Genomic DNA, 16,749 nt, shown 5'->3' with positions numbered 1-16,749 from the left:
CTCCGCAACGGGAGAGGCCACGACAGTGAGAGGCCCGCGTACCGCAACAAAAAAAAAACAGCAGTGGGGCCTATGAAATGAGGCAAAGCACTATTTCCCTTCCCTAAGTGTATGTACTAAAGGAGATGTTTTTAGGTAGTTAAAAGGACACTTGTTTTATTTTAATAATTATGTATTTTAATGACTATTAAACATTAGGAAACAAAACCATGTTTTAATGGATTATTGCTTAGAAGGAGGCTAAGTTTTAAAAACTAATCAATATAAAGTAAATTGAAGGACAAATATTAAGTTGAGCATAGAACAGGTAGGCAGATTTGGCCAAAATCATACACGTGGTCCCAGAAACACTTTCATCTGGGAAGCACTGAAGGCTGAATGATCACAGCAGGCAAAGTCGACAAAACAGCTTGACTGCCAGACTCTAATCTTTAAGTATGGGAATTGCTGCCCACTTTTTAGTTTTTTTATTTTTTGGCTGCATTGGGTCTTCGTTGCTGACCATAGGCTTTCTCCAGTTGTGCCGAGCAGGGGTTACTCTTCATTGCACTGCGCAGGCTTCTCATTGCGGTGGCTTCTCTTGTTGCAGAGCACAGGCTCTAGGCAAGCGGGCTTCAGTAGTTGCAGCACACAGCCTCAGTAGTTGCGGCATGCAGGCCCTACAGTGTGTGGGCTTCAGTAGTTATGGCACGTGGGCTCAGTAGTTGTGGCGCATGGGCTTAGTTGCTCCACGGTATGTGGCAGCTCTCTGGACCAGGGATCGAACCTGTGTCCCCTGCATTGGCAGGCGGATTCTTAACCACTGCGCCACCAAGGGAGTCCTGCTGCTCGCTTTTTATACTTACTGTATCAGACAGCAACAAAAGGGTTCTTGTCACTTTTTAATTTTTTGCAAACTGTTGGAAAACAATTTATAAACATTGATTCAATGTCATTCTAGCATTATAATACATATATACTAGTACTTTTCTTTCCCATTATTTCCTATTATAAAAAGGAAACATTTCTGTAAATAATCTCTTAGAGTTCTTATTGCCATAACAGCAGGTGAATCCAGGACCTGAAGACCTTCAGACTTTTATATAAAAGAAGAAATGAGAACAATTTATTGACACCTTATGGATAAGCCACAAGGTTAAGTACTGTGCAGTACTCAAAGCAATACCAAAGTCCCTGAGATGGCTGGTTGCTCCCCCAATATTCATTTTCTCCTCCTGCTATGGCAATAGATTTTTAGCTGGTTATATAAATGCTCAGAAGAAACACATTTCCAACCCAACCTTGTATGCAGGGTATCACTGTGTGACTAAGTTCTGACTGGAAATGATATAGCAACTTCCATATCATGTATCTTCCCCCTTCCTGCTGGCTATATGTGAAAGTGGGAGCGAGTCACCCTGGACCAGGCATGTGAGGGCAACACCCTAGGAATATTGGAGCAACAAGAGAGGTAGGGCTGAGGACTTGGTGTAGCAGAACTGCCATGCTGGCTCACTTTCATATGAAAGAAAAATGTCTACCCCGTTTAAATCACTTATTTGGAGGCTCTATGAGATACAATCAAACCTAGTAACCAATACAATAGTCCCCCAGGACTTCACAATTAAGTTCATGGTACTGGCTCTTTCAATTTTATCTATTTCACTATTAAAGTTTACTGAGCAGTGTGAATGAACTGACACAAAGCAGGCACACAATACACAACTGTAAAAAGGATGGATGATATGTACTGTAATATACTTGAAAGCTACCACCCTAAGGATGCAGGTGATATTGTCAGGGCAACAGGTATGGAAGATAAAGTTACCTGGGCTACAAACAAGATAGAATAATCACATGACAAAAATGTATGCAGCTGTAGACAACGAATTGCACTTCAAGAGAAGATGAAGACCACTAAGGACAGTTTAAAAAAAAAGTGATAAAGCCTTCCCTCATCTCTTCCTCTTTCTGCCTATAGCAAAGTGAAAAAGAAGAGAACCAGGCTATATTTAGTTGAGGGAGCTGGGGTGATCCTGCATTTCTCTCCGACAGTATACTGGGCACACCAGATTTTAAAAGATCTTGTTCCTTTGGTTTGGATCCACTTAAGGGAAAAATCATTTTAAACTGTACACATCACTAATAATTTAATTTAAACAAATAGAGCTGCTCACTTTTCACCACACTATCTTTATCTCTCACTTCCTAAGACAAGAGAACTATATTATTGATCGTCCAAGTAAAAATCTTATTTCCACTCACTCTTTTCTAGATATCATGTAAATTTCCTTTGCTGATTTATCCTCGCATCTCAGACAACCTGCCTCCCAATCTCATAGATCCCTTAATCAAAACCTCAGGGCCCTCTCCTTTAGCCATGCCACCTTCCAACCTTTCCTGCCTGTTAGGTTGATCATGCAAGTTAACATCCCCAAGTGTTGCTTTAAGGATGTTACCTCATCCTTCAGGGATGAATGCCTTCATTACAGTACATAAACATATCATGACAGCAACTACATAAAAAAAAAACTATCAAGGACTTCCCTGGTGGCACAGTGGTTAAGAATCTGCCTGCCAATGCAGGGGACACGGGTTCAAGCCCTGGTCCAGGAAGATCCCACATGCCACGGAGCAACTAAGTCCGTGTGCCACAACTACTGAGCCCATGCTCTAGAGCCTGCAAGCCACAACTATTGAGCCCGCGTGCCGCAACTACTGAAGCCCGCACGCCTAGAGCCCATGCTCTGCAACGAGAAGCCAACACAATGAGAAGCACGCGCACCGCAACCAAGAGTAGCCCCCGCTCGCAGGAACTAGAGAAAGCCCGCGTGCGGCAACAAAGACCCAACGCGGCCAAAAATAAATAAATAAAATAAAATAAATAAAACAAATTTATTTTAAAAACTACAAAAACATTTTATGGGGGCTTCCCTGGTGGCGCAGTGGTTGAGAATCCGCCTGCCAATGCAGGGGACATGGGTTCGTGCCCCGGTCTGGGAAGATCCCACATGCCGCAGAGCGGCTAGGCCCGTGAGCCATGGCCGCTGAGCCTGTGCGTCCAGAGCCTGTGCTCCGCAACGGGAGAGGCCACAACAGAGAGAGGCCCGCGTACCGCAAAAAAAAAAAAAAAAAAAAAAATTTATGGATTGATGGCTTAAAGCTAAAAAGTGTCCATCCTGGGGCTTCCCTGGTGACGCAGTGGTTGAGAGTCCGCCTGCCGATGCAGGGGACAGGGGTTCGTGCCCCGGTCCGGGAAGATCCCACATGCCGCGGAGCAGCTGGGCCCGTGAGCCATGGCCGCTGAGCCTGCGCGTCCGGAGCCTGTGCTCCGCAACGGGAGAGGCCACAACAGTGAGAGACCCGCGTACTGCAAAATAAATAAATTAATTAATTTTTTTAAAAAAGTGTCCATCCTGTAAGTCAAAGCCTTTCACCATTCGCCCTACTGCCTTCGTTCCTCTAATTCTTTATTCTCCTCATCCTCCCAGGTAAATTTATACTCATTGGTCTTCCCCCTAGGAGAAAGTTAGGATTCACGTCCTGTCCTGTCTTGATTCCAAATTTTCAAATATACAGCCTATTCAACCATTTGTTCTCATGGCCTGAAATGTTTCTTCCACTTGACTCCAGCAAACACTTGCTCATCCTTCAACAATCACCTTCACCCTCCCTCTGTCCTGATCGCCCACCCCATCCTCTCAGAGTCCATCACTTTGCACAGTACACTAAAAGCAATCAAGAGAGACGGCAGGGCTTAAATCCTTACTTTCTCACCTCTAGAATGTAAGCTCCATGAGGGCAGAAATTTTTGTCTTTTTGTTCAATGCTATATCCCCCAAGAACCAGAACAGTGCCCACAGAGAGCAGACATCCAATAAACAGTTGGGGAATAAATGAAAAACTCCACCATTTAGTCACAATGTGACTGTGGATAAATTTCTAACCATTTGTAGCTCCATTTATTTATAAATCTAATACCCATCTCAAAGCACAGTATCTGACACATATTAGGGACTCCATAAAAAGAACCCACTTTCCTATTTCCACTAAAACCTTTACTATTATTCCACTCACTACAACATAATAATATTGTAATGAGCTCCTGGGAACCCCTGGGGAGTAGGGAAACTACCACATTCAGCCCCAGGATCTACCATAGAATAATAGCTTCCTAGTATTGTAAACACTAAACCCTATAGTACATGTAAAGAACCTCAATAAAAGTCAGTTTCTTCCCTTCCTCCTCCCAGTCTCCTTTCTTTGTCAGCCTCCCTCAAAGTGTGTCTTCAACCACTTATCTACTCATTCCCTTCTTATCACCTTGCAATCTGACTTTCCTCTCAGTCTCTCTGTTGAAACCATTCTCTAGTTCATCAATGACCTCTCCTGCCAAATCCAATAGGCATTTCTTGATTCTCATTCAACTCTACACCTGTGATATAACACACTGGCCAACCACTTCTAAAACTTCTTAAAACCTTTGGACTCCACAACAGTGCCCACTCCTAGTTCTCTTCCAGCCTCTTTATCATCCCCGTTCACCAGTTCTCCTTTTCAGCCTCCTGTGATACCCACCAATGCCCTGCTTTAGCCTTCTGCAGTTCTCAACCTCTCCCTGAATAAGCTCTTTATTCTTATAATTTCACTACACCCTCTATTTTGGTGATGCAACTTCATTAATTTCTAACCTGCGCTTAGGTCCAAATGTGCAACTGCTTAAGGGACAGATTCACCTGGATATTCCACCATCAGCTCACTCTCGGAGGAGTATTATGTAGAAATATATGGGTACAAGAGTCAGGAGACAAGTTCCTGTTCCAGTTCCACCACTAACAACCTGTGTGATTCTGGGCATGTCTAGTCTTCAGTCTCAACAGTAAAATGAGTCAAGATTTAACCTCTAGCAACCCTTTCAGTTCTAACATTTTATAAGTCTACATTTAGTATCATCAAAATGAATCCTCTCTCGGGCTTCCCTGGCGGCGCAGTGGTTGAGAGTCCGCCTGCCGATGCAGGGGACATGGGTTCGTGTCCGGGTCCGGAAAGATCCCACATGCCGCAGAGCGGCTGGGCCTGTGAGCTATGGCCACTGAGCCTGCGCGTCCAGAGCCTGTGCTCCGCAACAGGAGAGGCCACAACAGTGAGAGGCCCACATACCGCAAAAAAAAAAAAAAGAAAAAAGAGGATAAAATGAATCCTCTCAGCTGCTCCACTTCTCTCAAATCTCCACCTTTCAGTCTTCACATCTTCCCTGACTCCACCTTCCTATATGAAACATACCACCAGACCCTATCATTTCTTCCTTCTATGACTTAAGCTCCTGGTTTGGCAAAGACTGTTGTGACAGTGAAGGAGTATCTACAGGAGAAAGGCCTTCCCTAACAATCAGGAAAGACCAGATTTCTGGGCCCAGTTTCGTACTAACCGTAACAGCATGAGTAAATCACTTTACTTCTCTGTGTCTCGGTTTCGTCTACAAAATCAGGCAGTTACGTAAAGCCATTCTATAGCTCTAAAATTCAATCTCTCTTGAACAACTGAAAATTTCCTGAATATCTAAATTGGCCAAACTTGCTGGGTAACGTATTCATGCCTTGGCTTAATTTAAAATTGTATAGTCCTGGCTAAAGAACAGATCAAAATTTACGATGATAAAAACATTAAAGCAACTTGCTCAGCAAGGGCCCCACCAAAGACTTGGGGGTTTGTTTTAGGAGTTTTTTAAGGGGGAGAGATACTCCATTTGCAGTGAAATTACTCCCACTTCTCAGTAATCTTATACTCTGGAGATCTAACCTCCAGGGATAGTACTAGAAAAACCTTTAAGTGGCAACCTTATATGCCTCCTCCCTTTAGCAAAGCAATCATTTCCCAAGGTCTAGATATGCATTCTGAGATGATAACAACAGTAATGCTCACTTACATGAACAGTTAATGTTCGATATGAAGAGCTAATGCTCTATTATGTTCATTTATATGAGTAACAGATGTGACATTTTATACACATACAAAGATATGGCCTGACCACAGTCACATCTATCATCTCTATTTTTTTTTTTTTTTTTTGGCCACACCACGCAGTTTGTGGGATCCTAGTTCCCCGACCACCTGTATACATTTAAGTGGACTTAAAACCTAAGTTTAGGGAAAACCTAAGTTTAGTGAACTTAAAACCTAAGTTAAAAAAAAAAAAAAAGTGGGCTTCCCTGGTGGCGCAGTGGTTGAGAGTCCACCTGCCGATGCAGGGGACATGGGTTCGTGCCCCGGCCCGGGAAGATCCCGCATGCCGTGGAGCGGCTGGGCCCGTGAGCCATGGCCGCTGAGCCTGTACGTCCGGAGCCTGTGCTCCGCAACGGGAGAGGCCACAACAGTGAGAGGCCCGTGTACCACAAAAAAAAAAAAAAAAAAAAAAAAAAAAAGTGAGTGGTAGAACTATATCACACTGCCAATTCTGATTAGTGCTGTAAATAGCTCATAGTAATACCGCATCAGCCGTCATTTCAAAGTATGTAGAAATGTTGAAAATATTTGGATAATTAAAAAGGACTCCAATAGTTGATGTGGAAGCTATAACATTTTTTCTAATTACTTTTAAAGTACTGAGGTATCCTTTACTTTGGACACAACACACCTTAATCCAGACTAACCAATAGGTTTAAGTATGCCTATTCAAACAATCGCTGTATGATTGGATTCAATGGAGAAGCTATGCACTAAAACAAAAACAGACAACCCAAATAGAATGGCTGAAAGACTAACAAGTGAAATTAATTATTATAGGGACAAATTTGTAGAGATCTGAGCAAATTACAGCGCTGATTCTTCCTAGAATTATTTCTGAATTTTCAAAGGACTGAAGGAAAAAAAAAAAAGTAGCTGCACAGGCTAAATAAAAGTAGATGAGACTACTGAATTATAATTGGCCTTTCTGCTCCTATGGAAAACGTAAATTTTAAGAAATAAGTTCTATCAGAAAAAGCATTATGGGGAAAAAAGTTTAAATGTCCCTCAAATACTTGAGAAGACCATCGGAACAGTGATAAATTCAATGAAACTAGTTATTTGGAAGCAATTACAATTGCTATTTCAGATAATTCAGACAGAATTTAGTAGATCAAGGCAACAGTTTAGACCAGGGTGTCTCAACCTCAGCACCACTGGTATTTTGGGCTGGATAACTCTTTCTTGTGGGGAGTCACCCCATTCACTGCAAGATATTTAGCAGCATCTCTGGCCTCTACCCACTGGATACCAGTAGTGCTTCCTCCTGATTGTGAGACCCAGCAATGTCTCCAGACATTGCTAAGTGTCCCAACCAGGCAAAATCGCCCTGGGTTAAGAACCACTGGGGTAGAGCCAGCCTCAGTACTCATCCTTACTGTCCAGAGAGTTTTGAAAAGCAAATCTTAACTACAGTTATAGAAACATTTCACTGAGTAGTGTGCATGACTCAGGGTAAAGTTATGACCTGAGTTTTCCACTCTCCTTTTGAAATACCACATTTTCTAAAGGGCAAAAGCAACACACCCAAAAACAGAAGCATACCATTTTCATGCCTTGTTCTTACTGGCAGTCTTTCAAGTTCCTAAATCACAGAAAAGGCCAAAGAAAACACATCATCATATGTAAGGCTAAGTACACTAAAGCCCTCAGCCAACTCTACAACTGCTGGGTGTGGCTCTTTTTTGGTGATGGTGAGGGAGTGCTTTTATACACTGTTAGGTCTCAAGGCAGTAAGCATGCCGGTAGATACACGTATGTTGTTTCAGTGAAAATTCTATTTAAATGCAACTTAACGGAATAGGGGAAATTTGTACCTTAGCACAGAATGCTGAACAAAACCACATTTTCTTTGTCAATTAAGAATTCTGTAGTGCTTAATGGATTTATGAAGATCAACTATGACTAAACAGTATTAAAGATTCAGAAATGCAGAGACTGGGCTGAATCTAAAAATGATGCCAGGCTATACTACAGGCATCTAATTTAATACAGGCATTTAATAGAATAGATGCCAGGCTATTCTATTAAAAAGATAAATATCTTTTTAATAGAATGAATTCAATATTCATCTTATTTGACTTTACCCTAAAAATAAGACCACCACCAAAATCAATCTGGTTACCTGAAGGTTTTAATTACCTGTATTCCAGTTGAATAAGACTTTAACTGGCAATATTTGATGTGGAGTCCTTATCATTTCAAGACAAAAAGAGTTAATCTACTTCTTTGCTTATTCACCTACTATACCACTAAAACCTATTTTCTGATTTGTAATATATTGATACTTTATCTGTGAAATATATGTAACACATTCTAACAATCAAAACATATTCTAACAATCAAAACACATACCAATAAAAGGCATTCTTTAGATATGTGCATGGAAGAGTATCAACTCAATACAAAAATACCGATATTACAAATTATACTTCCTATAAAGTAATAAATCAATTCAAATTAATCAACCACCTACAGAGAAATTTGTATATATTAGTACAGAAATTAAATTACTTGGGTTTGGGGGTTGTTTTTTTTTTAAACTGTTGCCTAGCCCCTCAATATATTAAATCAGAATCTGTGAGTGGGCCCCAAGCATTGGCAGGTTTTTAAAACCCCAAGTTATTCTAATGCGCAGCAGCAGGGCTGAAAACCACAGCTCTACAGCAATTAAAAGACTTTTTTCGTTTAACTAAAAGCTTTCTATTCACTTTTCCCCCCTTGATATTTTTTAGAGAATATGCTCCTAGAATCTCAAAGATAAGTCAGGAAAATGTTTTAAAATTCGTACTAACTTTAAACTGTAGTTGTGTTAAACAATTTCTCAGTATAAGACACAAAGCCGGGCTTCCCTGGTGGCGCAGTGGTTGAGAGTCCACCTGCCGATGCAGGGGACGCGGGTTCGTGCCCCGGTCTGGGAAGATCCCACATGCCGCGGAGCAGCTGGGTCCGTGCACCATGGCCGCTGAGCCTGTGTGTCAGGAGCCTGTGCTCCGCAACGGGAGAGGCCACAACAGTGAGAAGCCCGTGTAACGCAAAAAAAAAAAAAAAAAAAAAAAAAAGACACAAAGCCATAGAAAGTTTAACAGGCATGCCGAGTCACTGCAGGTAAATTTTAAACCTCAAACAAGTTCACACAACCTAGGATTCCCTAAGGTACTTGAAAGAAATCTTAGAATACGTGACCAAACTGTGAGTAATGACTACCACTGGGGAATTGGGAAAGTAGAGATGACTTTATATTTCTTGCTTCTTACAATTCTCTATTATTTCATTTTAAATAATTAGTGTGTGAGTATACCTTTTATTTTATGACTTAGGAATCATAAAAATGAAAAATGCATGTGCTATGCCATAGAAAGCCAATTATAAAAAACCTAATCTAAACAAGTCCTATTTAGTGAAAACTAAGACAATTATGCTAGCACACATCATCACATTTATCCTTACTTTTTACTACTTTTCTTAATTTTATGATTACTCCAATAAGACAGTTAACAACACCTAATAAAACAACCTGCTCTACTAATGTAATGCTTCATTAGGTAGAGGTCTTTTTCAATCAAGCGTTTTCTTTACAGGTGCTAAAGCAGCAACAGAGATTTCTATACTATGAGCTGGTTTCTGTGGGGATTGAAAAAACACAGTAATTTGAAATTCAGTACACTGCAATGCTGAAAACTTGTCGCGGTTTAAAACTACGTAGGTTTTGCTTCTCCAAAAGCCAGCCAAAATGTGAAACCACGTTTTTGGTCCGTTAGTTCTTTTCTCTCCTTCCCAAAACATTCCATCCAACTTCGTATTCAAATCTGAGGACTAGGATTTATTAAAAGAGTCTTCAAACAATGTTCTTTTCTTCTTTTTTTTTTTGCCTTTAGATTTCGCAAGTGAAAACTTCTGGCCATTTCAACAGCACACACAGCAAACAAGAATAAAGCCAGGTAGAATGACAGATGAAATTAAAATCCATGAATTTATGGTGACTATTTGTTTTTTCTTTAATACTTTCCCTATGCTTTGTGTATTCAAGAAAGCAAAAGAACAATGTACTGTACCAAACGTACTAAAAGAACTTCCTAAAAATCAATTTAGGCCACATTCTTTTATCTTTAGGCCACATTCTTTTATCTCCTTTAGGGAGATAAGTGCGGGTTGAAAATCGACTTCCCTAATACCTCCTGTAACTCAAGGTCTTTAGGATAAAAATAAAGCTTCCAACTCAAAGACGCTTCGCAGCCCTCCAGAGCTTTTTAAAAGGCTGAAAAATAAAGCATCTACCTTCCCCAGTCCCTGGGCCCGTTAATACGGCCAGAGCCACTCGGCCCGAGGTTTCCCGGCCCGCGAGCGAGCGAAGCGCCTAGGCAGGGAGAGGGCAGCAGCCCGGAGCGCCCAGCTCAGCCTCTAAACGCCGCCCCAGGACCACCGACCCTCGGGGGCCGCTCCAGGTGGGGAGGGAAAGGGCCAGATGGGCGGCGGCAGCCCCGAGGGGCACTAACGGCCTCCTCCGGGCCCACGGCCCGACCCCCGAAGTCGGCCGCTCCCAGCCGGTAGCGGAGGAAGGCGCCGCCCGCGTCCGACTGGCCCGGCCCCGCGAGCAGCCCCCGGACCCGAATTCGTCGGCCAAGGGACCCCAGCGAGAGGCGCGCGGTCCCAACCCCGGGACGAGGAAGGGCGGCGGCGCGGGCGTCCGGTCTCCTCGAAACTATAGCAGGGAGGGCGGCGGGGTTGGCCACGGAGCGGGCTCGGGGGAAATAGCGCGCCTCACCTGCTCCTCCCGATGCAGCCGCTACCACTCGCTGAGGGGACAACATGGAGCCTCCGCCTCCAGCAAAAGGAGCAGGAGCTCAGAGAGGGGCGGGCTGGGGCGGGAACGAACCAGGCCCTGGCGGCGGGAAACGGGCGTGGCCTGGGCTCTACAAAAAACTAGGGAGAAGGAGAGGCGCGCGAAACCACGAGACGGCGCGTAGACAGCGGGCTGGCGAGGATCAACCGACAGCCCGAGGTGCAGCGAGCGCCAAGCCGCCTGGAGCGGGAAAGCGCACGCGGCCGAATTCTGCCACCGCCCGAGGCGTGTGCGCGTGCGCCGGAGTCCGACACCCGCAGCCGACTACCTGGGGCTGCGCCCTGGGGGCAACCGTCCGTTGGGAATTGTAGTCCCACGCTCTCTGGGTACCCTCCAACGGTTCCCATTCTGCGCATTCATCCGGGCGGGGAGGAAGCGGAAGAGAGGGATGTGAATTGCCGCGGCTCTTCGACGACTGAACTACAACTCCCAGCAGGCTGTGCAGGGAGCGGTGGGCCGATCAGTCATCCCCGCCCTGCCCTCACTTAACCTTGAGGCCAGGCCCCCAGCGGAGGCGTTGGTGGAACTGGACTCTCAGATCCTTACCGGCGGTGTTTGAGACGGTTTTGGTGTTTAACGCTGGCCGGGGCCATAGGTCGACGGCACTCTGCCCTAAGGACCGAAGGGAGGCCTCAACCCTGGGTGACGTGAGCATCGCTGTTTTTTTAAATGATTTTGACTTCACAGGGAGAGGAGGTCGTGACTTCATTATCACCATCAGCAACTTCGCCCCATATTCCCGTCCCTGTCCAAGCCTGATGGCGCACCATAGCCACTCTAATAGCTAACGTAAGAACTTCTAGGCAAAGTCCTTCCACTGGCTTTGTCCAGTCTAAGCCATGGCCATATTTTGTAAATCAACGGCTTAGAGAAGCTTGTTTTGGAGCTGCTTTGGCAATCACACTCTTACTTAAACTGTATGGTAGATCAATACAAAACAGGGTTCTCCAAAAATGCTTTTATTCACGCTTCACGTGTGATTGAGAAAATGTCAGTTGTCACAGTTGAAGGATATTGTTATTTTGGATTCGTTGGGGTAGGGGCAGTTGTCCTGGGGCTAAATAGCTAGTGGAGCTTATGAGAGGCTAAAGCCTCTATCTCCCTCCCCACGACTGCTACCACCTCTTGGCATCACCATTGCCTCATTCACTCGACAAATTATTCCACTTGCTTTCTTCTGCCTCTACATTAACTATTATAACCTACCCAGAACCTCCTTCCAGCTATATCTCTAGACCCTGCCACGCCCTTCAGCTGTTTTTCACTCCCCAAGTGATTAGGCCGGAAGTGAAAAGGTAAAGATAATTCTACCTAATCTTACCTGAAGAGGTCCTGTTTTGATTTCTTTTCCCCTGCACCTTCTGATTCTCTGCAAACTCTCAAGATTATCTGAATACCCTCGTCCAGACTTTATATTTGAGTCTAGGTTAGATCTAAATTAACTCTGGCCAGCAAGAAACTAGATGAGAACCTCAAGACAAGTGGTTCCTGGGGTTTCTCATTGGGTGTGCAGAAAGCAGGACCTACAGGATGTGACACAAATCCAGGGCATTATGAGACATGCTCAGAAGAGAAAGGAGCCAGAGGCTAATGACTTGTCACAGTTGCAACATGCGGTGTAAGAATTTAAAATTGAGGGCCATCATCAAAAAATCTAGAAACAATAAATGCTGGAGAGGGTGTGGAGAAAAGGGAACACTCTTGCACTGCTGGTGGGAATGTGAATTGGTACAGCCACTATGGAGAACAGTATGGAGGTTCCTTAAAAAACTACAAATAGAACTACCATATGACCCAGCAATCGCACTACTGGGCATATACCCTGAGAAAAACATAATTCAAAAAGAGTCATGTACCAAAATGTTCATTGCAGCTCTATTTACAATAGGCAGGACATGGAAACAACGTAAGTGTCCGTCATCGGATGAATGGATAAAGAAGATGTGGCACATATATACAATGGAATATTACTCAGCCATAAAAAGAAATGAAATTGAGCTATTTGTAATGAGGTGGATGGACCTAGAGTCTGTCATACAGAGTGAAGTAAGTCAGAAAGAGAAAGACAAATACCATATGCTAACACATATATATGGAATTTAAGAAAAAAAAATGTCATGAAGAACCTAGGGGTAAGACAGGAATAAAGACACAAACCTACTAGAGAATGGACTTGATGATATGGGGAGGGGGATGGGTAAGCTGTGACAAAGCGAGAGAGAGGCATGGACATATATACACTACCAAACGTAAAATAGATAGCTAGTGGGAAGCAGCCGCATAGTACAGGGAGATCAGCTCCGTGCTTTGTAACCACCTAGAGGGGTGGGATAGGGAGGGTGGGAGGGAGGGAGACACAAGAGGGAAGAGATATGGGAACATGTATATGTATAACTGATTCACTTTGTTATAAAGCAGAAACTAACACACCATTGTAAAGCAATTATACTCCAATAAAGATGTAAAAAAAAAAAAAAAGAATTTAAAGTTGAGCATACCTCCCAGCATTCTATATTCCCCTTCCCCATCCTTCTCCATAAGGCTTCTCACCATCTAACTTTGTTTTGTTTTGCGGTACGCGGGCCTCTCACTGTTGTGGCGGCACAGCCTCCAGATGCGCAGGCTCAGCGGCCATGGCTCACGGGCCCAGCCGCTCCGCGGCATGCGGGATCTTCCCGGACCGGGGCACGAACCCATGTCCCCTGCATCGGCAGGCGGACTCTCAACCACTGCGCCACCAGGGAAGCCCTGACTTTAAGTTTTACTTTTATTTTTGTTTGTCTCTTCCCACGAGAATATAAGTTCCAAATGGACAGGAATTTTTGTTTTGGTTCACTGCTATATCTCTAGTGCCCCCAAACAGTGCCAGGCAGATGGTAGAAACTCAAATATTTATTGAATGGAAGAATAAAGAAGGTATACGTTAGGGACTTCCCTGGTGACGCAGTGGTTAAGAATCCACCTGCCAGTGCAGGGGACACGGGTTCAATCCCTGGTCTGGGAAGATCCCACATGCCACAGAGCAATTAAACCCAGGCGTCACAACTATTGAAGCCCGCGCACCTAGAGCCCGTGCTCCGCAACAAGAGAAGCAACCACAATGAGAAGTCTGTGCACCGCAACGAAAAGCAGCCCCTGCTCGCCGCGACTAGAGAAAGCCCGCGCACAGCAACGAAGACCCAATGCAGCCAAAAATAAATAAATAAAATAAATGTTTTTAAAAATACATTACATCTTTCTCAATATAACATCAAGGTCAGTGTCAGCACATCAGCTTCCCCATACACTGTAGAAGTTTTGGGCACTTAGAACAACACTACAAATTATAGGTACACTTCAGGATTAGTCACTGCTTACAAAACAACCCCTGTAAACAAGAAAACTGTTTTGTTATTGTTGTTTCCTTCTCAAGTATCCAGGGTCATCAAAACAGTGGAGGTTCAAAATGCTAAAAATTGATGAGACTGATTTGAGCCTGCCTTCAACCATCTCACTCTGAATTGAGTCAGGTATGACCAGAGGCTGAGCTTTCCTTGTGGTTTTCCAGAGTAGGTGACATGTAGACATGTTTGAATGGTCAAGGCCACTGGCTTTGTGGTCAGACTGAGCTGGCTCTGAATTCTAGCTCTGATGCCCACTAGCTGGGCAAACTTGGGTGAGTTAGTTAACCTCTTTGAACTCATTTTATCATCATCTGCCAAATGATTTGAATACTCAAGTCACAGAGTTGTAGGTTAAATGAGATGTAAGTGTTTGGCAATTATGAATGATGCATAATTAGTGCTAAAAAATTGGTAATCATTATATTCATTCTGGAAAAGCAAAACAATGTCATAAATATTCGAGATGCTAAATTATGTTACAAAGCACAAAAATAGAAAAATTGTTTTCTGCAATAACATCCACTGTGACTCAGGATCCACAGTTTTCCAAAAATAGGGTGTTTATTGCGTGCCAGGCACAGTTCTAGGTAGTAATGCTGCAACAATGCATAAGACACATTCTTGTCCTCCAGAGACTCACAGCCTCCTGGGGTAAACAGCCAAGTAAGTAATTATCACTCACTGACTGTGCTGACAGCTCAGCCTCCTCTCCTACCACCTACTCGCAGGATCCACATTTAAGCAACAGTCTGGGCACTCAGAAAAGACAGACTGGACTACTGGCGTCCCTAGGTGTCATTTAAATACCTTACTTTGCTCGCCTATAAAATGGTGTATAGGACTTCCCTGGTGGCACAGTGGTTAAGAATCCGCCTGCCAATGCAGGGGACACAGGTTCGAGCCCTGGTCTGGGAAGATCCCACATGCCGCGGAGCAACTAAGCCCGTGCACCACAACTACTGAGCCTGCACTCTAGAGCCCATGAGCCACAACTACTGAACCCACGCGCCTAGAGCCTGTGCTCTGCAACAAGAGAAGCCACCGCGGTGAGAAGCCTGCGCACCGCAACCAAGAGTAGCCCCCGCTCTCCACAACTAGAGAAAGCCCGCGCGCAGCAACAAAGACCCAACGCAGCCAAAAATAAAAATTAAAAAAAAAAATAACAAAGAAGAATATAGATTTGCTATATTCACCTGTGCACTTGTCACAAAAAGCTCCTAACAGTAATTACCTATGTGAGTGTAGAGGGGGAGACCAGTGGGTGGAGAGGGGTTGGTGATAGAATAAAACTTTATAGTATATATACTTTTGAATATAAACACATATATGGCATGTGACTATATTAAATTTTTTAATTAAATAATTTTTTTTCTAAAAGTCGAGAAAAAAAATAAACTAGGTAATAAGATGGCCTAGAAAATGATGTGGGAAATTAGCTTTGTAAATACCTGTCCCATAAGGATAGGACCAAGAAGGAAGATTTCCCAGCTCAGTTCCTCAGCAGTAAAAATTGCTCAGAACTCCTGAGAAATGGCTGTACTCCAGTGAGCACTTTAACAATCCCACCTGAGCCCTTCCCTGCCTGAAAACTTATGCTGAATCCCCATTAAGATGAAGCCTCAATTCTTTAAGGCTCTGTTACTGCTTCTCCACACTCTGGCCCCAACCCATCTTCCCCATTTTATCTCCCTCTTGTCCTAATTCAAGCCCTTGGCTCTAGCCAACCTGGGCTAACCGTACCCAAAACATCTCACACTTCTAGGCCTCCAGCCACCACAGAAGGCTGTGTTGTGTTATGTTGCACTAATGCAGCCTGTGGAGGGGAGGGGCAAGATGGGATCAAATCTAAGCCAAGTTCTGCTAGTCAAGCCAGCATTGACATGCATCATGGGCTGGGCTGGGAGGAAGGGGTGCTTCTGTGTGATTGGTCTGCCCAGAAGGAAGTGTTATTGTATACTTGCACAAAAACAGCCCATGCCTTTGCTTCACACCATTCTCCCTTGCCTTTAATGACCTCCTTACCACTCCAAACTCCTGAGTTAGCTTCTTCATAAAACCTCCCCAAGTCACTATAACTCCATAGTGATTCCCTATACTCTCAAATTCATACAATTCACTTGTCATCTAATCATAGCATTATAATTTTTTTTTTTTTTTTTTTTTTTTTTATTTTTTTATTTTTTTTATTTTTATTTTTTGCTTTATCACAAATTTAATCAGTTATATGTATACATATGTTCCCATATCCCCTCCCTTTTGCGTCTCCCTCCCACCCTCCCTATCCCACCCCTCCAGGCGGTCACAAAGCACCGAGCTGATCTCCCTGTGCTATGCGGCTGCTTCCCACTAGCTATCTACCTTACGTTTGGTAGTGTATATATGTCCATGCCGCTCTTTCACTTTGTCACAGCTTACCCTTCCCCCTCCCCATATCCTCAAGTCCATTCTCTAGTAGGTCTGTGTCTTTATTCCTGTCTTACCCCTATGTTCTTCATGACCTTTTTTTTTCTTAAATTCCATATATATGTGTCATAGCATTAT

General features: G+C 43.7%; 1 protein-coding gene across 1 annotated transcript in view; it reads right to left on the bottom strand.

Annotated features, from left to right (window-relative positions):
- Positions 1–10,793, bottom strand: part of ATL3 (atlastin GTPase 3) — a gene marked incomplete at its 5' end in the record, with an annotated part of 43,310 nt that extends 32,517 nt beyond the window's left edge. The window contains one exon of the mRNA XM_079707304.1: positions 10,748–10,793. Within this exon, the coding sequence (XP_079563430.1) occupies positions 10,748–10,793 (46 nt within the window). The remainder of the gene's footprint in view (positions 1–10,747) is intronic.
- Between the last annotated feature and the right edge of the window lie 5,956 nt (positions 10,794–16,749).

Source organism: Hyperoodon ampullatus (assembly GCF_949752795.1).
Source record: "Hyperoodon ampullatus genome assembly, chromosome: 7".
NCBI classification, from domain to species: Eukaryota; Metazoa; Chordata; class Mammalia; order Artiodactyla; family Ziphiidae; genus Hyperoodon; species Hyperoodon ampullatus.
This window is presented reverse-complemented; position numbering and strand designations above follow the sequence as displayed.